Source organism: Mytilinidion resinicola (genome assembly GCF_010093595.1).
Source record: "Mytilinidion resinicola strain CBS 304.34 unplaced genomic scaffold BDZ99scaffold_8, whole genome shotgun sequence".
In the NCBI taxonomy this organism is placed as follows: domain Eukaryota; kingdom Fungi; phylum Ascomycota; class Dothideomycetes; order Mytilinidiales; family Mytilinidiaceae; genus Mytilinidion; species Mytilinidion resinicola.
The window spans coordinates 500629-523608 of NW_022985444.1; the positions used below are offsets into that span (position 1 = coordinate 500629).

At 54.1% G+C, this 22980-nt stretch overlaps 7 protein-coding genes across 7 annotated transcripts; 2 read left to right on the forward strand and 5 right to left on the reverse strand.

Moving 5' to 3' along the window:
* Positions 1-313: 313 nt before the first annotated feature.
* Positions 314-4456, forward strand: BDZ99DRAFT_570065 (uncharacterized protein; the record flags this gene model as incomplete). Its single annotated transcript, XM_033727952.1, has 5 exons — positions 314-486; positions 596-3002; positions 3053-3583; positions 3634-4037; positions 4089-4456. 5 exons carry the CDS (start codon positions 314-316, stop codon positions 4441-4443), a joined length of 3870 nt encoding a protein of 1289 aa, XP_033577705.1. The 3' UTR covers positions 4444-4456.
* A 677-nt stretch (positions 4457-5133) lies between these two features.
* BDZ99DRAFT_519426 (amino acid transporter) lies at positions 5134-6877 on the reverse strand (the record flags this gene model as incomplete). Its single annotated transcript, XM_033725414.1, has 3 exons — positions 5134-5987; positions 6036-6124; positions 6192-6877. The coding sequence occupies 3 exons, from the start codon at positions 6875-6877 to the stop codon at positions 5134-5136; spliced, it is 1629 nt and encodes a 542-aa protein (XP_033577706.1).
* Positions 6878-8188: 1311 nt separating this feature from the next.
* Positions 8189-12851, forward strand: BDZ99DRAFT_519427 (uncharacterized protein; the record flags this gene model as incomplete). The annotated part of the gene is made up of 3 exons (XM_033725415.1): positions 8189-8199; positions 8313-9304; positions 9361-12851. The coding sequence occupies 3 exons, from the start codon at positions 8189-8191 to the stop codon at positions 12849-12851; spliced, it is 4494 nt and encodes a 1497-aa protein (XP_033577707.1).
* Positions 12852-12899: 48 nt separating this feature from the next.
* On the reverse strand, positions 12900-15199 carry BDZ99DRAFT_497714 (uncharacterized protein). The gene is made up of 4 exons (XM_033723536.1): positions 14738-15199; positions 14607-14621; positions 14154-14501; positions 12900-14009 (listed from the first exon to the last, which is right to left on the reverse strand). The coding sequence occupies exons 1-4, from the start codon at positions 14846-14848 to the stop codon at positions 13272-13274; spliced, it is 1212 nt and encodes a 403-aa protein (XP_033577708.1). The 5' UTR covers positions 14849-15199; the 3' UTR covers positions 12900-13271.
* Positions 15200-16232: 1033 nt separating this feature from the next.
* On the reverse strand, positions 16233-17125 carry BDZ99DRAFT_487586 (uncharacterized protein; the record flags this gene model as incomplete). The annotated part of the gene is made up of 2 exons (XM_033722845.1): positions 16233-16544; positions 16574-17125. 2 exons carry the CDS (start codon positions 17123-17125, stop codon positions 16233-16235), a joined length of 864 nt encoding a protein of 287 aa, XP_033577709.1.
* A 332-nt stretch (positions 17126-17457) lies between these two features.
* BDZ99DRAFT_288260 (Lem3/Cdc50) lies at positions 17458-19442 on the reverse strand. The gene is made up of 6 exons (XM_033714077.1): positions 19260-19442; positions 19171-19207; positions 19018-19114; positions 18158-18944; positions 17945-18107; positions 17458-17887 (listed from the first exon to the last, which is right to left on the reverse strand). Exons 1-6 carry the CDS (start codon positions 19354-19356, stop codon positions 17791-17793), a joined length of 1278 nt encoding a protein of 425 aa, XP_033577710.1. The 5' UTR covers positions 19357-19442; the 3' UTR covers positions 17458-17790.
* Positions 19443-20552: 1110 nt separating this feature from the next.
* BDZ99DRAFT_386128 (uncharacterized protein) lies at positions 20553-21656 on the reverse strand (the record flags this gene model as incomplete). Its single annotated transcript, XM_033715459.1, has 1 exon — positions 20553-21656. One exon carries the CDS (start codon positions 21654-21656, stop codon positions 20553-20555), a length of 1104 nt encoding a protein of 367 aa, XP_033577711.1.
* Positions 21657-22980: the final 1324 nt, after the last annotated feature.

Consider the following 22980-nt stretch of genomic DNA (forward strand, 5'->3'; position numbering starts at 1 on the left):
CCATGGCCCCGCCTAAACCGCCCACTTCCTCGCCGCGCCTTTTCGCTTAGCGCCTCAGCTCGAACGACCAACCAGCAAACAACAACACAGCTCTCTCCGTGGGCCAGCTCCAGCTTCACTGCATCCACGCCACGGCGGCTGCTTGCGTCTGAACTGCGACGTCTAGTCGCGTTAGCCGGCCAGTCGCCCGACCTCGCTTTTCACTTTTCGTCCATGGGCGCGCGCAACATGTTTTCCTGCAGTAGCTGAGCCCGATTCGGAACATATCAAGGCTCGCTTCCGCCGAGCTACTTCCGGCCTGCACGCTGGCACCATGGCTTCCAGTCAGCCGGATCCCCTCTTCGACGGGGACAGCGACGCGGACAAGACATCAGTCGCTTCTACGATATCTCTCACGTCGACTGTAGAAGAGAATGATCCTGAGAAGGAGTACCCTGTTGAAGCAATCTTGGCCGAGAAAGACGATGGCGAAGGCGAAGGCCTCCAGTACCTCATTAAATGGGCGGACTATGGAATGCATGAGTAAGTCATCCATCTACCTGTTGCCTTTGCAGGCATTCGCATCGGGGCCGGTGAAGACTGACAACGCCATCAGCTGCACATGGGAGCCTGCGGCCAACTTTTCAGACAAGCTTGTTTTGAACGATTGGAAGGACACCAAGATGCAAATCCTGAGAGGCCTAAAAGACAAGGAGGGCAGGAAGTATAAGAATTGGCATGCCTATAATGTCAGCAACATGATAGCCTTTGAAGATGCCTTTGCCAAGTGGCAAAAGGCGAAGAAAGATCGTCACCGCAGGAGACGCGCGAAGCGCATTAAACGTGGCCTGCCCGTCGAAACTGAGTCTGATACCGAGCAAGAAGAGTCGGAAGCCGAAGACGATGAGTCCGATGCTCAGCCTGTCGTTGTACCGAAGCCCCAACCAGCAGCGAAAAGACGCGACTCCAAGCCTGCGACGAGCGTTCCCACGACGAGCGTTCCCCCGCCCAAGCCTGTCAGGAAAGGTCCTATACCATTCATCCAGGAAAGTAGTGGTGATGATGACGACGGAAACCGAGGTGTGAGACGCCCGCGCCCTCGGAAGCCTCCATCTCGCCCCTCTTCACCGGCTGACCTCACGGATGACTCGCTAATGGGCGAGCTAAAGAAGCAGAAGTCTAAAGAGGAGCCAACCCGGCAGACTCCAAAGAGAAAGTCCGCTGATGCCAGTGGGCATTCGTCAGCTTCCACTGACACCCGTCCTCCAAAGCAGAAGAGCTCTAAGCTGCCATCACAGCGGGAGAGAACCCGTAAACCATCGACTACGGGTATTAGAGAGTCATCTACCGATAGCGACACTCCTCTCGTACCCAACCACGCAGGTAAAAAGACTCGAAAGACCGTTGTTGATACCGTTGATCAACCTAAGAAGATGGCAACTCAGGTCATCCGGCAGCTATCATCGTCTTCCAACGTCCCTCTCGCCGTTCCACCTGCTACAGACAAGCCGCGTGTGCCACCACCGCCACCTTCCACGGCTAGCGCTGGCACAAACTCCAATACAAGGAAGAAGTCTCCCATGGCTCCTCCTTCCAAAGAGTCGACGGCCTCTTCCTTGACCGCTGTCCGTCCTCCGCCAGGAAAAGCACCGGCTCCTGCTCAACCAAAGAAGGCTGTGGTATCTAGTACTGCTATAAAGCCGATAAGCTCTTCTGCAGCCAGTGCCCGTACGCCTTCAGGAGGCGCACTGGCTTCTGCTCAAGCTGCTAAGTCTCCGGAAAACCCTCCAACAACAATGGTAAAGAAAACCACCGGAGGTGGTATCAATATGAACATGTCTGCAATACCCCCTCCAAAGAAAGAGCGCAAGCCTTCGACCCGCGAGTATGTTAGTCTAAGCCATCGCTATAATGCACAGAAGAAGGCAGCACAGGAAGGCATTCCAGACCCTAATGCCTTGGAATTCATCAACACTGGATCGCGTACGGAGGCCAGCGGAACCTTAGGGGCGTCGTCCCGCAAGCTGTCCTCCACTGCTACTCCGAATCTTTACTCTTTGCGCGGTGATGAGATTGCGGCCTTGAGCCGAGGGGAGCAAACTCGCCAAGAGGAGCCTACTCAGCACATCCTTTCCGCGCGTGAAGATGAAAAGTTTAAAGAGCAGGTCACCTGTTTTGACTGGAGATGTGGACGCTGTGATTTTGGCGATAAATGCCAGTTCCTTCACCGAGATGTCGAATTTACCTCAAACGACTATTTTCGAATTAAAAAGACTGGAATCGGACGGACCTGCTGGTTCTGGTGGAACCAGGAAGGAGGCTGCATGAACCCCCCGGAGGAATGCCTCTTCGCTCACTGGAACACTGGAACAATAGCAGGTATAGGAAGTGCCGAAGCTCTCATGAATGTAGACAAATTCGATCTCCCCCCTAGGCGCATTCTAAAATCAGAGGTTGCTGCTATCGTTAATGGCCCGAGAACTTGTCGATATTGGGCTTCGGGGATTTGCAAGTTTACGGTTGATCACTTTCCGTTCATGCACCGTCACATTGATTCAGGTCCCGCAGGACATGCCTTTGAGCGTCGGATCTCACTGTCTGGGGTTCCCCAGGATGCTGCTGGTGTTCTAGTCAAAAATACGACTAACCAACTTAGATTCACTGAACCAAGTCCTGCAGAACATATGCAGCTTAGGGAGTCATTGCCACGGGCCCCCAAAGATGCTGTTGGCTCTGTCAAAGCCGCGACTAGTCGGGTCAGATTCGATGAGCCAGCACCTCCGCCAGCCATGTCAGCGCCTCTCGGTGCACATCAGCCACAATTTTTGAAAGATTTACCCAATATCAAGGTGCGATTAGTGCTACCGACATCAAAGGATGGTGGCGTGAACGAAGTCGACGTCCGGTTCATGGGACTAGATGTCCCTACGCTCGATGAACTCAGAGCCGCATTGGGTGCTAACCCTCGTTTGACAATCACACACAACTGTTCACCAGTTGACTGGGAAGCGTATTGCCTCGAAGTAAGTACACCTTAAGGAGGCCTCTTATTCCAATTACTGACAACAGCTAGCCGGCGATCCCCCCTCGCGTGACTGTCGGAGATGTTATGCCGTCTTCGGCGTCAGATGACGCTCTGCTCAAAACATACGCCCGCAGCTTGAAGCGTCATGGTGATCTTGCTGGGGTCATCTCCAGCGAGAAGTACACAATCATAGTGTACCCAGCCGGTCAAGAGGTTTGGAATTTTCTCAGCAATTTCGGCTTTGCGGTGTCGCCGAACGCCTCAACCCGCAAGCTCAGGTTCAACATTAGGTCATCTATGCCACGCTTTGGGGCCACTGTCCAAACCAAGGACATAGCCAAGCCGACAGATATCCAGACAAAGCTTCAATTGGGACTCAAACTCGATCCTGACCTACTCTTCGGTTGGATAGACACCAAGCTTGAGAAGAATGTGTTCATGTTCTTTACCGAAAAGAACCGGCAAGAAATGGAACTTGTCACTATGTGTCTCCAAGGAATGGGTGCAAAGGTATTCCAGGACGTTACGCCAGGTAGTTGGGATTACTTCGACAAGAACACCAAGAGTGGGGTGATCATAGTAAGTGCTCATGATTTAAGGGCTTTAAGGCAAATACTAACTAAGCGTAGTTTCACCCCGACGTCTATGAATACCGTGTTCTACCTCAGCTTCGACGTTTCCTTTTCAAACGTTACAACTTCTTCCAAATCGGCAAATCTATACGCAATACGGAGGAGTATGAGCAGAAACGTCGTTGGGCCATCCTCACGCCAAACGATATACCCCCGGGGCAGTTCGCCTGCATCAAACTCTTTCCGCTTGGCTCCCTCATGTTGATAACTGACGACGTATTCGCGCACCTACCGAAAGAAGCCTGGAACCTAGTGCAAGCTTTCATGAAGCATAGGCTATTGAAGAACTTGCCGGAGGAATTCCCGTTAAGCCACAAGCTGGTAGGACGCCCAGGCCTAATCAACTGGTTACAAGACCTGGTTGAAAAGCACAAAGGGGAGGCCAAAGAAGTCCATGATGCGTAAGTTCCCCTTCTTTACCCTTCACGGCCAATTATCTGACGTAAACGTAGACGCGTTCGCCTCTCCGAGGCCTTTCGGAACGAACTTGTCCCCGCACAGTACATCGACCCGCTGTATGGGGACCAATACGTGCCAAATAAATGTGCACAAGTGATCTCCTGGGCCCCTACGAATTGGCCGGACTACCACACGCTCTGGGAGGAAAATCCAGCAAAAGCAACTGATGAACTTGTTGACTGGTTCGCGGACGATATCTGCACCTCGGAGGCGAGCCATTACCGGCGCTTTATCGTCTGTCACACGTTTAAGATGAGCAAGTGGCTGGGTGAGTACGCACACCTCCTGGACGTTAATAGTCCCGATCAGTGCATGAAGAGGTATATTATGCCACAAGGCAAGGCGTAGGTGGCGGGGGGGGCTTTGGGTGGGTGCTTTTTGGGGCTGTTAGTGGCTGTTAGTGGTTGCTTTTGGTGATATTGCGAGTAGTTAGGCAGATAGCGTGAACGGCACTATGTCTGACCTAAATGGAACTACTTGTAACTAATATGACTGCTTCTAACATAATGATACTGCTGTGGCATGAGCATGTGATCTAGGGCTTGTAGAGTGTGCTTTTTTTTTGGGGGGGGGGGGGGGGCCCCCCAAGGAAAAAAAAAAAACCCCCCCCCCCCCCAATTTAATTTTTTTTTGGGGGGGGGGGGGGGGGACGCACGACCTTGAGGTACCCGTGGCCTAATCAATTTTAAAGAAGTCTGGATTTAAGATTCCGGATCCTCCGGATTAGACCTGTGTACTGCTGAGATATGAGAGTATGATTCCGGAGTTTGTTCACCCTGCTGAGGCACTCTCCGGCCTACTGACCTTGAACAAGCTTACAATGCAAAGATCTAAGGCTTTCAAATTAGACCTCGTACTGCTATAATTTTGGGAGTTGGGGGTAGTATGCTGGGGTACCCCTGGCCCTCCATTTCCAAACAACCTCACGATGGCTCGAACCGAATAGCGTAAATCGGAAAACAGCGCGTTGTATTTTTGGGGGGGTTATATACACCGTCGAAGCACCCCTGAGCTTCTCAGCCCTACGCTCACAGCCCCTCACAACTCTTTGTTCCCCGGATGCCCATTCGAGAGCTTGTGCTCCAGATCCCCGTTCCGCTCACGATTCGCGTCCGTCACCGCCACGCCCGGGACCAGGATCTCTTCTCCGGGGGAGACATCCTGCGGCACGGGCGGGCCGTGGAACTCCTTGCGTCCGCGGATGAAGTACCACGCGACGCTGATGGCCGCGAACCCGGCGAAGACGACGCTGGCGTAGTTCATGGTGGTGGGTTCGACCGGCAGGCTGACGGGCATGCAGAAGATGACGACGGCGAGGCAGATCCAGCAGAGCGTGGCGACGTTGATGGCGTAGCCGAATTTGCCGAGCGAGAAGGAGCTGTGTTTGACGGCTTCGCGGCCGCGGAGGACGGAGATGAGGATGGGCATGCCGTACGAGGTGGAGAGGCAGATGGTGGCGACGCCCGTGAAGCTGTTGAAGGCGGCCGAGGAGCCGAAGTAGATGAGGCCGAGCAAACAGTCGACGGCGGTCGAGAGGACGAGCGCCCACAGCGGGATGTCGAAGCGTTTGTCGACTTGCTTCCAGAGGCGGGAGCCGGGGATCGCGCCGTCGCGCGCGAAGGCGTAGGTGCAGCGGGAGGCGGCTGTTAAGGCGCCGATGCCGGCGAAGAAGAGGATGCCGAGGATGAGGAAGAGGAGGCCGAAGCCGCCGCCTGCGGAGCCTGTCACGGTCTTGAAGAGGAGGCCAATTGGTTGCCCGTTGGCGACGTTGAGGAGCAATTGGACGTCTGGGAGGACGAATAGGATGGGGATGAGGTAGATGACGCCGGTGACGCCCGCGGCGGCAACGGAGAGGACGATGGCTTTTGGTACCTCTCGCTCTGGATTTTGGACTAATTTGTTGTTAAAAAGGAACTCATATTACGTTTAACTTAACGTACCCTCTTCGCACATGGACGCGACCATGCCGTATCCAGTCAGTGTGTACGCAGCTTGTAGGAGGCCAACGAAGAAGGCCCAGCCGGAAGGCCTGTTATGAGATTGGTTAGTAAATGAAGCACGTTTTCAACATCTCGAGAAAATAGGTTCTAGCTTACCAGCCGCTCTGCGAAGCATCGTAATGCGCAAACACGAACTCTCCACTCCTCTTGTGGTCCGCCATACTCAAGACAGTGACCAAGATGATTATCACGCTCCCGCTCGTCCAGTAGATGCAGATTTTATTGATCAGGTCGAGATACTTGGCGCCGAAGATATTGACTGCCATGCACACTAGCATGACTGCCCAGAACATCAGAATCGTCTGATATTGATTGGCGACGAAGTCCTCACGCCAGAGCGTAATCGCGCTGAGTATCAACTGCCCTCCAGAGAAGTTGATGGATAGAGTGACGGTCCAATTGCCCACGAGAGTGAGCCATCCAGTGATCCAGCTCGCAACGGGCGCATATTTGCGCGTGGATAGCATGGCCGACCAGTAGTACACTCCGCCTGCTGTGGGATAGACGGCACAAATCTCAGCCAGTGACGCGGCAATTGCAAGGGAGATGAGCGAAACCAGCACCCATCCCCACAGAATGGTAACGGATTGGCCGTCGGTAAGTGTGATGTACATGGTAGTGCTGAGGCCGAAGGGAACGGCCATGATGGCGAAGGACATGCCTAGAACACTCAACATCGATAAGTTACGCGGAAGCTCGGAAGTGTAGCCCATCTTTGCTAGGGCGGCATCGGCATGGACGTCGACGGAGCCAGTCCGCGGCGTTAAGGATTCCTTCCTCATGGTTGCGAATTAATGCGAATAGAAATACAAATGCGCAGGAAAGAGATTTTCAGTGTATTGATTCTAGAATTGGTCAATTGGCGTTGCTCAAGGTTAAGAAGACGTCGCTGTTTGAGGAGGCTTGATAATATATGTATGCAGGCGAAAGAAAGGAAATACTTACGTTGATTCTCCAGCAATGGAGAGTGAACTTAAAAGACGATACAGCACAAGATTCGCGAGGGCCACACGACAGGCGGCTCACGCTATATACCCAGCATTGCGGCTCTTGGCTCTCATAGCCTCCAGCTGCCGTTATCGAAGTAGCGTGGGGATCATTGCTCTGCAGAATGTCTAGAAAAAGTCCGGTGTCAGACGGTGCTGTCAAGGCGAGGGTTAGCACCCGCAGGAGCGCCCGTTCGTCATCCCGCTGCACTAGCGGCAGGGGTACAGCTACCACATCTGGAGTAGTTCTTTGCAGTTTGGAACATCGAACGATCAATTCACGATAACGTTGCCCGAAGAGTTCTCCATCGCCCTTCGTCTTTCTCACCGACATCGCACATCACGAGCTAAGGCTTCATACTTTATCCAGCCAATCAAAAAGGCCATTTCATAATATTAAAAAGGTCTCCTGTTCTATCTCTCAAAGTACCTTTTGGTGACTTGAAAGGAACCGCAATATTACAGACTCAATATGGCATGTGCGCTTTCTCTATGTAATTATCATAAAGCTGATACAAATCTTAGGGGCACGCCAGCACTCTCTGTAAATCAACCCCTAAAGCTGTTGACTAGATAGTTCTAGACTCGATTCGGTCCGTACGACTCTTCACTCCCACACTCCAAGTAACCCCTGACCCTTGTATACCGCATGAACTTCGGGCTTTAGGGGCGATCCAATCGTAAACATGAGCTCCCCGTAGACTTCCAATGCGCAGATTCGACACAGATTGTTCAAATCTTTACATCACGGTCTGACAGTGCGGTTTCAATGCGTGGACGCGTGTGACTTGCTACATCTTGTGATTCTTCAAGCGTGCTCTCTGTACCTACACGTATGATGGTAGATACAAAAACAAATACTATTGCCAGCAATGTCTGCTCCCACCACAAACTTAGAACCTGAGTCGAGACTTCCCCAAGGTAGGTGGTACGAAGTAGTGGGTGGCTCACGTGATGAGCGGGAGAAATCACGCTAGTCTCAGCCACCCTTCATCAGCCTCACGTCTTTCGATTTCCACCTCAACCCAACTCTTCACTTCGTTCGAAACTCCGAGCGCTGGCAAGACACTAGAAGACTCATGGACGCGTTATACTTCGGAGCGCGCCATGGCATACAAGTAAGTCTTCTCATATTACATTCGCCATTCTATGGCCTGTTTGCGGGCGCGACGCGCTTCTGAGCGTTGCGCCAGCCTGCCTACTCCGACTATAGATACTGACTGCCTTGCAGACCCAGTGATGTGGTAGATCTCACCGCAGATCTCAGTACCACTGAGGATTCTGAGTTCGAGCTTCCACCTGTTGAAATATTCTTAAAATCACCCCATAAACCTAAACCCTCCCCAGCGCAAACAACGGCTGTGAACGCCAGCCATTCGTTTCCGGCACGCACAGCAAATCTTTCCTCTAGCACAGGAGGTAATGTGGCAAGCTCCTTCCCACCCTACGCAGTACCCAGTGCACCGAGCGCTACGCCAACGTCCTCCAAACTTCCGAAGAAAGGCACTTTTGGCCCGACCTCCAAAAAGACGCTTAAACATAAGAGTTCAATCGATTCGCATAGACTCAAGGCGGTCGGACAGAATGGATCTCGGGAGACACAGGCAAAGAAGCGACGAAGACTGCACCCTCCAAACCCAAGGTCGCCAGACCGGCTGAACACTCCTAGCATACCCCAGACGGGGGACCGTAGCCATGGCAGCAGTTCTAGGGGATACGGAATAACCCACTCGAACGGTCCTGGGCCATATGACGGTCAAAATAGAGTTATAATTACGAGCACAGCAGACATGGGCGCGACAGGCCTTGAATTCATTGCTCCAGCTGGTTTTCGATCGGAAAGGAGAAGTGAGCGTCTGCCACATAAACCAAAACCGAGAAGACCGGCCGCGGTGTCTGCGTCTGTATTATCCACAAAATCATCAGATTCTGACGAAGCAACAGACGCTCTGCAGGCCTTCAAGCCGCGCTCAGAGCGCCGAGGGAACGGATCTAAAGAGCGGCATCATAAGGCTGGGGGGCTCGTGAAACCATCAGTACCTCCCGGCTCAAGATCCTTTGAGTCGGAACCTATTACCAGCGAGGATGATGACCGAGTTCAAACTTCCAGTGACGGTAAACGGCCTCGTAAAGCCCTTGACTTAGGAACCTCCATGCTTTCACCGAAAGGAAGAGCAAAAGATCCGAAGCAAAGAAATGTGGCACCACGCCCGCATCCTAATAGTAAGCTGCCTTTACCAACGTTCCGAACCCAGATTCTAATTTGCTCCCTTAAGTAGGTTTACATCGCCAGAAGCACCCGCCGATGCTAGCTCCTGCGAGCAAATCTCCTATCGCAGATGTTAACGACCTCCTTACGCCAACAGAGATCGATCTTAGCATGCATTTCCATGTCTCATCCCCAAAAGACGTACAAGAAGCAAGCGCACCTATTAAGCATGGAAAGGGGCTCATTTGGACCGAGGAAGAAGACCGCCAGATAATTTACCTAAGAACCGTCAAAAACACCCCTTGGCCCGAAGCGGCGAAGCTATTCCCTCAGAGAACTCCCGGAGCTTTAGCCACCAGGTATTCGAACCTTCGGAATTCTCAAAAACTGGTGGCACAATATAGTCTTGTCACTACACATGCCACAGTTGACCACACAGCCACGCCTCTGGCCTCTAGATACGTTCCAGCAGCTCAAGACGATGTTGACCATGTATCAGATTCAGTGTCGACTCCTATGGACTTGGACGGTGTACCAAGCTCGGAGGATTCAGTCCTAGGTGGCACGCCTTCTTATACGCCGGTACCTGTAACTATTACACAGAATTTGAAGGGTTCTGTGGTCAGTGGTACGCGCTCTCGCACGCCTGAGCCTACCCTGAAGCATAAACCCACCGTGAGACCTAGGGGCAGACCCCGAAGAGTCACACAGGAAGTGAACTATGCGGCACAACAGCGATTGCGACCTCCACGTGCTTCCGAGGTCTCCACTCCTGTAGACGATACTCAATCAGCATCGCCCAGTAGGCTAACTCGGATGCCCTCAGAGTCAGAGGACTTGCAATCCGAAGACCTCTTCACCAACGAAGTGATCGGTTTACCCAACCAGGTTGATTATCACCGGGAGGCTGCACTGATTAGTATTGGCACTACAGGGCCTGCTGGTCAAGCGGATGACGGAAACATGAAGAAATACCCATATCTCAGCAGTGTAGAGCGGAGTTCCATGCGCTTGGGACTGACCAACGGAGAATGGAACCCCCGATTATTCGGCCATTGGTCAGGCAGTGTCATTCATGTCGATTTCCAGGTCGCAGAGATGGAGGTGTTGGAGAAGGCTATAATCTACGTCCTTGGCACCTCCGTGCCAAGATCGGTCTCGGTTCGCAAGAGGATTCAACAGATGCTCATGGGCATTCCAGATAACAAGCTGTACCAGATTTCATGGGAAGCTAGGCGGGGGCGTCGACTGACAACTAGAAGCCGGGAGAGCGTGGAAGCGTTCCTCATGGACGCTGCGGCTGGGCGCCTAGAGCCCTTCTCCCACATCGAACGAGTGGGAAACGTTCTTCCCAAACGGATCCGAAGCTCAATGTCGTCTTTACTTCGGCAACGCGAGTTAGGCTCAGATTCCAGACAACGCTGGGCCAAATATGACAAACCCGGCTCCGATGACATCCGGCAACGTATATTTGACACCTTTGGTCCCGCCTATAGCTTTACTGGAATGAGTCATGACGTTCTCAGCGTCGCGTGGCATCCGGATGGACAGCGTTTTGCCGCCGGTGCAGCCTGCGTGGTGGATGCTGATAGCATGCAGTACAATAGGCCCAATAATCTCTTGATCGGAGACACGCTGGACAAGACTCTTCGAGAAATCCCACATCACCACGTCACACGACCACGAGCCGAAAGCGGAGTAAATTCGCGGCACTCTATGCACGTTTCACAGGACCCTCGCCTGTTCACTACCATATCAATGGTAGAATTTTCTGACGACGGCCGTTACATGTTCTCAGCAGGATACGACAAAGTTGTCCGTGTCTACAAAACCAGAGATGATAAACGCGAATTGGATCTCTCCCATTCTTTAAACCACAAGGCGCCCGTCGACATGATTGCAACAAGCAAGGACGGACTTCTTGCTACAGCTTGTCAACGAGACCAGAACCCTATAAAAGTACTACGCCTTGATTCTGATATAATAAGCCCTATCTCGTTCAAATCCCAAAAAGCTTCCGAGCGGCAAGATTTGAGGATAATGCCAAGAGCGCTAAAATTCGAACCTACTGAAGGCAACCTCCTCCTGGCAGGCTTCGGCGCCAATACCAAGGACGATGGCTTAGACACCGTTGGCGAAATTTGCCTCTGGGACGTTTCGACTCAACAGAGACTTGAGGTCTATGGAGGCAATCGCAACGTGTTCGACCTAGCGTTTAATCCCAGACTGCAAGAAGGAGGCCTATTCGCCGTGGGATGCGTCGCCGGGTCTGATGCTAACAGAAGTGCTAACTCAGTGGTCCGCTTGTACGACTTGCGGACGAAGTACTCGAAGTTTGTGGAACTCGAGTGCCCAGCTCGAGACATGAATGACGTTGTCTACTGTCCCTACGATGATGTCTACCTCGCAGCGGGATGCACGAGCGGTGACACATACGTCTGGGATATCCGCCGTCCAGATGGTTGGATCTATACTCTTTCCCATGGCGAGCCTTTGACGCCACTGGACGGGCATCAGCCTCGCGAACTGCTTGACACCGGCGTTCGATTTTGCTCCTGGGGTGACAGTGCAAGGCGCCTTTACACCGGTTCCTCGGACGGGGTTGTTAAATCTTGGGACATAACGCGTGCTCCAGCGGACGTGTTTGTCAGTGATCTAGTCACTCTGAACACTGGCGTCATGTCTGCCGCTTTCAGCCCTGACAAGACGAGCCTGCTTGTTGGTGAGGTTAATGGCTCCGTCAACGTGCTCGAGCTTGGCCGAGAGGATCGTTGTGCTAAAGACGTAGAGCCACTTCGTCTCATCCCCGCCAATGGGCCATCGATCACAGCATCGCACAATTCGGCAGTGGATCCCGCCTCCGGTGTTGCCATCGCGAAAGATCTCGTTCTCACTCGCCAAATGAACATTGTCCCTCTCGGTGGTCTCCCGATTCGTCAAGCGGTCCAAGGTACCAAGTATTCTGGTCCTTATGATACGTCAGAAGACGCCACCGCACTCCGCGAACAATCTGACGCCTTCCAGCAGAAGATGTCCTCACGACACGATACACCACAATGCGACATCGCTGCTTGCGTAAACTCCATCACGAAGCTAACACTGGAAGAGGCCGGAGACTCGGGCCGAAGCAAAGATCGTATTCCAGACTCGCTTCGCGAGGCGTGGAAAGCAGGTTCAGGTGCGGCAGTTGTTCCTGGCAAATCGAAATGCTCGCATTGTGGCCGTCCTGCGCGGCCAAGTATCGACGATGATGCTGAAGCTCTGTGCGAGAGATGCAGCTTCGACTGCCTTCACTGTGGCAACCGCGCTGTGGTCGCTCATGAGACGGACATGTTGTGGTGCTTAAAGTGTGACCGGCGATGGGATATCGGAGTGTTGGGCTACGAGCCCGTTCGAGGACGAAGAGACATCGAGCGGTCGGCCTGGAAAGAAAGAGGCATGGAGACTTTGAGCTTAGCAGGACACGACGACGGCGAAAATGCGACTCTGGGCGACGAGCTCAACGACCTCGCGAGTTATTATCACTCGCTGTGGGCGGACCGGCCGGCTGGCCCGATTTGATAGGCGCTCTATTTGGCGGCGATGGCTTGTTATAAGAACGGCTTGGATATGAGTAGGCACATCTGGATAGCATTGAACCAAGGTGGTACTGATCATACACCCCTGTTACTATACGCACATCCCCTTGTTGCTTGACTTACGACCCGCTTTCGTCTGAATGTTTTCCAATCAAGTGCATCAATCGAACTGACAAGTCCAGGAGACTCATCATGCCCAATCCGCATCCGCAATTGTGGCCCAGGGCGTTTCATCGCACATTAACAATCTCTCCTGCGACCATTTCACACGACCGTACAAGAGCCTTTCTAGGCAAAAGGATTGGCATCGTAGTAGTCTGCAAGCGCCTTACAACATTTCATTGGCGCCTTCCTCCAAAACCAACAACAGTCCGTCATTTTCTTTGGTGTCCTGCCCTCGATCTCATTGCACGCAGCAAGTATCCTTCACATCAATCTCCTCCTCATCCCTATCCCCCTTCCCTCCTCCAGCAATATAATACCACCCCGCAACAGCGCCGTTTCTCCCAGCCTCCCGCCTCACCGTCCCACTATGCATTGCGCCATCCTTCCACGCGGCTCTCGCTTCCCGCCACATCTCCCGCGCCGTTACGAAACTGAGCCAGGAGAGGAAGAGCACGAGGAGAATGCCGCTGACGGATCCTAGCATTGTATGCTCGAGGTCGGGATAGGTGAGGATCATGCTGACGGATTGAGGTAGGCGCGGTAGTGCGGCTAGCGCTCGGATGCCGCTGAGTGCACGGCGGGCGGGCCTGGTTCGCTTCGTGAGGGAGATGCTTCGGAGGAGGCGGAGCGATCTTGGTGTTTTGCGCTGATGCTGGTGAGGGTATGACTGCGGATCTTCGGGGACTGCGGATCTTCGGGGTCTGCGAACGGGTCTCCGGTGGGCTCTTGGGCTAGAGCGGCGGGTTTGCGGTTCGCGCGGATGAGGATGTAGACGTAGGCAAGGACGGAGGGCGGGCACTGAGGGTGGTGGTGGTGGGGATCGCGGTGCATAGAGCGGGCCGTTGCATCTATTGCCCACGTGTAGAGAAGAGAATAAACAACAGCTGTCTCGTGTCACTATCGTGAGTTCGCAAGATGTCGCCTTGACTTGGTCGAGGAGGAGGACGTCGGAGCTGTGCGGCACTTCCGAGACATGCTGCACGCTTTATCGGCACCCGTGTTCTTTATCGACACTGATCTCTTTCATCCCGCAGTCGCAGTCTTCGTAGCTGCGGGGTGCGAAGGGAACGAGGTTACGCTTCCGCATCCAAGGTGGGTTCTTTGTCCCGGCACCACTGACCTTTTGCTGCTCGAACAAGCGAGGGCGCGAGCTTGGCCATTGCGTTTTGGGTTGGAAATCTAGGCGTTCTGCGTGTCTTGCGTTGTGGATTCTGGCCTTGTGGGAACCTTGTCTCGACCTCGTGTAGGTATAAGATTTCCCGGGATGCTGTCTTGTTTCGGGCGACGACGTAGGGGGAGTCCGCGGAAGGGGGGTTTGGATGGTAGAGAGTGCGCGACTCTGCTCTCGGTTGCTGCTGAAGTGTCGAGCTTCGCTGTGGACATCTGAAAAGACTGCGCCAGGTTGGGTGGTGTTAAAGTCGCGTCTCTCTCCTGAGGCCGTGGTTGCTGCTGCCAACGCATTTTTAGACTAATAATAACGTAATTTTAAAGACCAAGGCCCAAGGAATTTGACTTGCGTGAGAGCGGGCGGTCTAACATAGTGTGAGAATAAGGCGAGAGAGAGCAATCTCACCTTGGCTTTCTTTTCCTATGGAAAAATGTATGTAGATAGATAGGATATGAGCAATTCATTATAAGACTACGGCATTCATGCCTACACTTACGCAAATAATATCTTATGGACTGTTACACGAGCAAACGCACTCGCTTTCCAGGGCGTTGCTGTTGTAAAGCGGTGGCAGCAAAAGAAGGCCAAAGGGCAAAAAGGCAAAAGACGGCTATCACAACGCCCTTTTTGCGCCCCACAATCGCCATCCCTACCTATCGCGTCAGCACCGCAACACCACAACGCCTCTGCGCTGGACAAATAGATGGAGCAAAAAAAGATTAAATCAGCAAAACGCCACCCTCCCGCGGAGGGTGTAGAAAGACTCTTAGAGTTTTCTCCGTGCCCAAGCCATGCTCTCCAAACAGAGCTACATGTCGTAAGGACAATTCCCGAAAGTACTGGGGTCCACATTTAAACCCCACCAGCCAACGCTCACTGGGGGGCTCGAATGCGGTCCTGGTGGTCGATCGAGTTTGCGGCGTCGGTCGGTTCGATTGGCGGGTTGCTCGACTTGGAGGGGGAGGAGACCAATTGAGCTGCTGGTCGAGTTAGTTGGGAGGAACCCAAAATAACCTAAATTATGTACCCTTATTCAACGCGCCCCAAGTATAAGCATTTCCAGTGAGCGGCGCCTGGGGATCTACTTGCGATACGTCAGCGAGGTTCTCAGAAAGCCACGGCTCATCTCACCTCGCTGGATGCTGTTGCGACAACGAGAGCCATCCTCCGTCCTCTACCAGCGCCATCGCCATCGCCTGCGCCATCTCACCTCCGCCATCCGCCGCTGTCACCGCTCTTGAAGCTCAACGCGACGTCACCACCGACATCCGCCGCCCCTGAGCCTCATATGTCGCTTATGATACTACCACCGTCCCCAACGATGGCGCCGGCATCGCGCCTGAGATCTTGACCATCCCCAGCGCCAGCATCGCCACCGAGCACTCAACGCCCAGCGCCACACTCACCCCCCATGGGAGCCGCAATGCCCACCTCCATCTCAGCCCCGACGTCACCACGCCCATCTCATCCCGCCTTATCATAGGAATGCAAGCATGTCTCACCCCGATGGAATGCGTGCGCAGCGATGACGTGTCGCTCTCCGCAGTCTGCACAAGAAGAATGGGAAGCCGGGAGAGGGATAGGAAGAGATGGGCGGAGATGGACGTGCTGGCGACACACAGACGTACACACAGACGTACCTCTAAAGGGGCAAGGTAATGAGATGGGCGGGCGGGCTCGAGATGCGCAATGCAGGCACAACGGGGAGGCGTACATCGATGTAAGGCAAGGCAAGGCGACGAGGATTATGAGTGCGGACTTTAGACAAGGGAAAGATATTGATTGACATGGCTGTGCCGTTGCTCACCTCACAGTACGCAGGGATAGCATAGATCGAGAGACAGATAGAAGAAAACATAGCATTCGGCGCGAAATCTACAAGTCATACAACCTCATCTAACCAAAAGCAAGAAAAGAAAAACAAGCACTGAAGAGCGATATACACAAAAAAAAAAGACAACAAACCAGCACAAACCAAATACACAAGAACCCCCCCTTTATTAATTTGCCCTTCCTCCACTCCCCACCCCCCTACTTCCCACTCCGATACATCCCCCACATACTCCTCATCCTTGCCACCTGCCCATCCTTGAACCCCGTGTAACACGCATCCGTCGAATAATCCATAATATCATGCACCGCATCCACCCCAGGACTGCCGGGACAACTATCCTTCGCCGGCCCCCCCGTCGGACACCCATCCGTACTCGTACTCTGCATGGGCGTATCATCGATGAAATCCCCACTCCCCGCACAACTGTACCCCTCGAACACATGCAGCAACCCCAGCCAATGCCCCGTCTCATGCACCGCCGTCATGCCCTGATCATACCCGCCCCCCCCCTCCGGGGCGGCATCGTGCCCGCCTGCACATTGCACCCGTCGTTCGCGTACACCGCCGGGCTCGGCGTGCCCGGCCCAATCGACGACGGCAGCGTGCACTTGCCCAGCACCGACCCCGCGAGGTCCGTCTGGAAGTAGAGGTTCAGCGTGCGGTACGAGCCCTGGCGCAGCGCCGGCTTCATGGCGCGGTCGTCGGCGCCCGCGGTGCCCACGGCCCACGTGTCGTTGACGGTCCAGGTGATGTTGAGCAGGTTGAAGGCGACTTGGTACGGCGCGTAGGCCGTGTTGAGCGCGTCGAGCTGCTTCGACGGCATGTCGGGCGTGATGTCGTCTTTCTTGGCCGCCGTGGCGATGATGTGGAAGACGGCGTCGACTTTGATGGCGGCATTGGCGCCGTCGCGGGCCAGCAGGGCGGCGCGGGCGGCGCGGGAGCCGGCTTTGTCGGCGGTGTGGAGGTCGTTGAGGGTGGACATGAACTCTTTCGTGGCGGCGTCGACGTTGGTGCCGCAATCGAAGTGCTTGTAATTCGTTGCTGCGGCGGCCAGGGCCAGCGATGCAAGGAGGAGCGGTTGGAATAACATGGTATGTAATAACAGGGGTGCGGGACAGGGGTTGGTGATGGAGACGGCGCAAGGATGAATGAGCAGGGGCGAAGGTCTGGAAGAATGTACGCGCAAACTTGAGATTGTTTATCTGAGGTTGATGTCAAGGGAAGGACAGGAAAGGCTTCTCAAGCTGCCATTTTGATGACGTCTGGAAAGCCAGGGACAGAATGCAAATTTATACCTACGCCATCACCATGGCCTGGATTCCTTGGACCTACTTGGTTTGATCGAGGCAAATTGGGTAAGATTCTGGAAGGACTCTAGAAGGTCGCCGTGCGGTGCTCTGGACCACATGGTCATCGTCTGAAAACGGTACTGTTCTTGACGATGTCTTATAAACCTTCAGCAACAAAGGCCCTTGTTTACTCTCGATCCCTCTCAACGGAGTCTCGACCTCCTCCTCGCGTTGACTTAAGCACCTAGACTCTTGCGTGAACGTTTTCGTAGACGAAATGACAATACTGGTCTTATTTGTGCAAAGGAAGTTCCGAAACGCCCGATTGTGAATGCCCATACTACAGTACATCACCAAAACCCCAGGAAACGGTATAATTCAAGCAGAGACAAGAAACAGAAATAAAAGTCTTAAGTCCTCTTTTCGTGAGACTCCCATCCAACCTTGCGCAGATCGGCACTTGTCATCATGCCGAGTCACCCGGCCTGACACTCCGCCCGGTTGCAGTTGCAGTGCTAGGCTGGTCGTTATTCCAGGTCAGATAGGTATGATCACCAAGTTTCCTAAGAGAAGGGAAGTCAGAAAGTCGCGTCATAACCGATAGTGGTTTGGGGAATCACCTTGGTTTGATGAGGTGAGTCGCTGTGAACAGCGCGCCCAGCAGTATACAAATGCCTCCCACTACAACGTAGGCGATACCGAGGAAGGGATTCTTGCCGCCCATAACCGTTCTCGTTGAGATCAGGATGGATTTCGTGCCGCCGTATTCCGAGACCTCAAAATCTTCTTCGTGTTAGCCCAGCGTTGCAAAGAGTGGTGAGACGGTAACGTACTCTCCCAAATCTTGATTCGGTAGGTACCCGCCTTCAAGACGTCGTGGTCGTTCCTCGCTGCCAACTTGCTGAAGGTAGGCAGACCAGCTGTCCTCATCCAGACCTGAAAGGCTTCGTCCGTGTGAAGGTCCGGAATGCCCCGCTCATCAGTGTAGCCATCCTTCGGGTATCTCAATCGCCAGTTCGGCGGCACTGCAACTTCCTTGGCAGTATACTTTGTCTTCCCGTATAGATCGGCTTCGCTGCTCCAAGCAATGCCCTTCTGAGTTAGGTTATATATTGGAAATTTGCCGTGTTCGTCCTGAGTCTGAGCGGTGAAATTATCGAAAGTATCATTGAAAAGGGAATTGGCGATTAATCCGCAAGGGTAGTAGGGCAGCTTAGTCTCCGGGTCCAATTGAAGCGGATCGCAGTCTCCAGAGTTGATTGCGCTTGCGGATTTGGCATCTCCCTTCAGCTGATCAGTGTCTATGGATTTGACGTATCGTCGATGGTTCTGGTAGAAGTTTGTGAGGCGATAGTAGAATAAGATCGGAGGATGAATGTCATTGGGAATGTCGAACTGGAGTACGCAGACGTTCGTATCTAGCGAGACCTGCGACGAATAATTGTACTTCTCAGTGGCATGTCCCCACTTGGGTGGTTGTCCTCCCGCTGTCTTGAAATGCGATGTCACTCGACTGGCGGGCATTACGGCGGTGGTATCTGTTTTATTAGGATCACGGTTGGCTAGGGTTTCGGGCGACTTTGTGAAGCAGTCGGTATAGTCGATGGCAAGCTCTTGCACCTGGACCGAGCCACAGCATGAGCGCCTTTCCTCTAGCATCTCCAAAAGCGGTAGAATTGTGTATCGGACTGACCTGTGAGCTAGCCCATATCAAAAGACCACCGATAGGTGCGAATAGGATGCCGACGATGAAGAAGAGAGGGAGGACGGTTTTCGGGGTGAGAATGGGTCTAAGGTCCAGTCAGCTTGAGGTTTTGAAGGCGACGAAGTGGCTGCAAGCACATACTGCCAGGCCTTTAGCCTTTGTTGCCGGAACGCGGTATCTACATCACGGTGAGTATGGGCTCTCTCGAGTGGGCATTGGAGACGTCGCACTGGCGGGCCTCCTGCTCTTTGTCTTCTTGGCGTCTTCGTTGTGAGGATCCTGCGTCTCAATCGAGTCCTCGTGGCGGACCTGCTGTGTCTGCGACATGTCGTCAAAGCCGCGTTATTCCGCGCATCCGATAGACGTGGGGTGTTTGGAGGGAGATAGTTGACGATGAGGGAGGTCGGTCGTCTCCAGCGTTGTTGCGCCGCCCAGGGTCCTAGGGCTGCGCCATCCCATGCCCATTTTTAGCTGCTGACCTCATCCACGGCAACACCATGCGTTTCACCCTCGACCGCGGCCACCGTAACTCCGAGTAGAGGAAGCGATGATTTGGATGAGTAATTGAGAGCCCGCGGACGCACCTTGAGCAGTGTGCACCGAGTGTGCACAGGCCTATAGCAAGACACTGTGTTCACTAGTAACGTTACGAACTCATGGGAGCAGCTGTCTCCTTTGCATATTGAATCATCCGCGCAGACGCGGTTTAAAATCTGATATGGGAGAATTTCAGCTACCTTTCAATTGACCGGCCACCTGGCCCCATTGAAACTGCTGACACTGGTATCTAGCGTTCAAAAGCGGCACTCAAGCAGTGAAATATTCTACCTATCCGCCCCAGGGCTAAGGGCCAGTGCTGTAACGGGATTACTCACTGATGATTAGTCTTCAATCCCCTCGAATCTTATCAATCGGAGTCTACGAAGGTGCCAACTCAAAGGCACGAATAGCTCACGCGTCACGTCTCGTTATTCACATCAGTCGCGCAATTGTTATCTCCAATTTAAAGCCTTGGTGGCCAATTCCTTTGTTCTATCTGATAGCTGACTACGCAAGAGGTGATAATGAAGGCACCAATCAGTCTTTACTGACGACGTGTAGTGCAAAACAACAATCCAGCGGGCCCGTAGAAATCCAAGATGCCATACATGAGAACATCAATTGGGGGCGTAAACGTGGGTATAGGTATGGGGGGTATCAAACACACAACCTGGCGCGAGAGCCGCAAGCCATAATGAAAATCAGAACAAACTCCGTATCGTGACCGATGCTATAGCCATAGACGGCTTATGCATAATGAGTGGGGTATAAACCATACCGCCGATGATGAGTAGTGAAACGCCGTCGTGAGACTGGGGAATTCCTATCCGTAGCCGCCGTGATAATGCTGGGGAGATACAAAGGGAAATCATGAGAGCAGTTTATCATATGAGGAAGGAAAGAAGAAATGGTCTGTCGACGAAATTGGAATGGGATGTAAAATCATATCCAGAAGTCGGCCAGCGATGTTGTTGCGTTCTGATCTAGACGTGCTGCATGAACTGCATGAAGTGCTCCTTGCGAAACCATCCAACTTTCTCATAGGCAGTCCAGAGCTTGCTAGCCTTGTTGACGTCGATCTTGCAAGCCTGTTGGGCATCCGTCTTGCGGAATTCTTTGCCGATGCGGAGGGCGTCGATGCGGGCCTGGAAGATGCGTCGCTTGCTGCAGAGGTAGGTGGCGCAAGACAGGCGAAGTGTCGAAGCGAGGTTGACTTCATTCTCGTGGACCAGATGGCGGTCGGGATCGTTGGAGAGGTCGAGCTTCTGGCCCTTCCAGTCAGCGTTCAGCATCTTGCTGTTCGAAGCGAGAGTGTTGGGTGGCGAGAAATCTGGCAAGGCCTTGTAGTCGGTGTCGTCGCGGTTCGTGGCAAGTTTCGCCGGCTTTGGCGATAGAGAGGCACCCTGCACGAAAGAGTCATAGACGCGGGCCTTGGGAGTCCGCTTTGGCTTCGTCACAGACGGCCGGGGGAGGTGAGTCTTCTGCCTCCTCGAGCTGGGCGCAGGTGCGGGTAGTATTTTCCTGAGGGGCTTGGAGGCGGCCGACTTCGACTTGGCGACACGGTTGGCGCTTGAGCCGTACCAATTGTCGAACTCTCGCTCCTGACGATACCACTCGCGGCCTCCCATCTTACGGCTAACGACTGAGACTTGCGAGAAACAGGTAATGGCGAGCTCATACTCCTCCTTGGTTGGCTTTGCATGGAGGCTCGCAAATTGCGGAGAAGCCATATGCGCATTGATAGCATGTTTGGCGGCCAGATCGACAGTTTCGCCGGGTGGGAAGAGTGGCTCGTCCGAAGGGATCAGGGCAACAGGGTCGCTGGCCTTGAAGAGCTGCGGGTCGCGCACTCCATCCTCCTCATTGCAATTGTTGTTCTCCTTCTGGGAGTGTGGATCGTAGTCTCCGATCGGCGGAGAAGGATATGCGTCGCCAGTCGGGAAAGCAAATGACATTCCGGTGACGAAGGAGTGGTTGCGCTCGGAAGAGAACGAGGAAGCGGGTGTTCGGGTCATGGTCGTAGCCATTGGAGACGTGAAGGAATCGGGCTTCGTCTCTTCCGGCGAGAGGAGCGAAGAGATGGGCATGCTGCGGCCGAGCGACGACATGTTCTTGGCCGGAGTGGTGGGAGCGTGCGAAAACGACGCCATTGTCGCGAGGAGCGGATGAGGATTGCGGTAGACGTTCTGGGGCGTTCTGGCGACTGCTGGGGCGGTCGTGCGCAGAGGGTGTGGGCGTGGTGTGAGAGTGACAGTGGCTTTGCTAGATGGCGAATATGGCTCTTTAAGTAGTCTCGGTGCAGGCAGAGGCAGGTTTGATGATTGAGAGTGAGTAATTGAAGCGTGGAAGCGAGAGGAAAGATAATCAGAGCGCGGGGAGAGCGGTGTTAAGGGTCTATCGGAGCCGTGGGTGAAGGTGGCGAGCCTGGCACTTGTAGCAGACGTTGCTATTGTGAGGCGTGACAATAGGTAAGGCGTGACCGTGCAACAGCGCGGACAGAACCAATGGCCGGCAATGCTTACAGCAGAGGCGGCTGGCCGTGGGATTAGTCAATTGCGAGCTGGTCAGGCTCTACCGTGAGGGTGTGCAGTAGGACGGGGGGAGTGGGAGAGGGCCCGAAGCAGGAGGGGACAAGGGCGGCTTAAGAAGGGTGGTCAGTCGGGCTGTGTCTCAAAGAACCAGGCTCCAACAAAGAATGACCACGGGGCAGATGACTGGTTTCATGGTTAATCGCTTGATCAATGGGACTCTTCGCCGGGCAGCTGCGACAGCTCACAGCCTTCAGGCATCATCAACATCGTCTTACGCGCGCTCTGCTGACGAATTGGGAGTGGCCAGGAAGGCAATGGAAGAGGCCCGAAGCGTGGCAGCCTCTGGGGCGCGGCGCCAATGGGAGCGGGCAATTGGGGGCGGGCGCTCTGGCTGCGGCGCGGCCTCCAGCGGGATGCTGCGTTGCGGACGGCGGGTATGGTGAAAGGCGATCGATGGGCCAGAGAGACGTGAGTCAAGGGGGATGAGGGTTGCTGCAGAGCCCTGGTTCTCTCTCCACACGGGCGCACCGCACGGTTGCCGCCGAAGCACTCCACTAGCTCCTCCACCACGCCCAGCGAGCAGAGGCCACGCCGACGATGCGCCCGCTCCGTCCGCATCTGCTCCCAATTGCATTCCCATTGCGCTGCGAAGTGCCCTCCATCGCCCCCAATGGCCCGCCGTCCCTCGCGAGGCTTTCAGCGCGCCGCAATTGGCAGCCTTGTCTGCTGCTGGCGCGCAATTGGCCGCAAGGCTCGCGTTGCCGCCTACGTGTCGAGCACCGCCCGCCCAGGTCCTCAGCCAGGCTCTCTTGATCCTGATGCTGTGCTTGCGACCCGCGCCAAGCCGACGGATGACTCCTAGGCTGCCCTCCAGCGGGCA

What these genes read in the sequence shown, in the direction of transcription:
- BDZ99DRAFT_497714 (XM_033723536.1), bottom strand. Translation starts at nt 14,848, where the DNA reads ATGGCGATTGTGGGGCGCAAAAAGGGCGTTGTGATAGCCGTCTTTTGC. An exon ending in GCTTGTTCGAGCAGCAAAAG is followed by an intron (nt 14,010 to 14,153) that starts GTCAGTGGTGCC and finishes TAAAGCGTGCAG; the next exon opens with CATGTCTCGGAAGTGCCGCA.
- BDZ99DRAFT_288260 (XM_033714077.1), bottom strand. Translation starts at nt 19,356, where the DNA reads ATGTCGCAGACACAGCAGGTCCGCCACGAGGACTCGATTGAGACGCAG. An exon ending in AAAGAGCAGGAGGCCCGCCA is followed by an intron (nt 19,208 to 19,259) that starts GTGCGACGTCTC and finishes ACCGTGATGTAG; the next exon opens with ATACCGCGTTCCGGCAACAA. An exon ending in CAAAGGCTAAAGGCCTGGCA is followed by an intron (nt 19,115 to 19,170) that starts GTATGTGCTTGC and finishes ACTGGACCTTAG; the next exon opens with ACCCATTCTCACCCCGAAAA.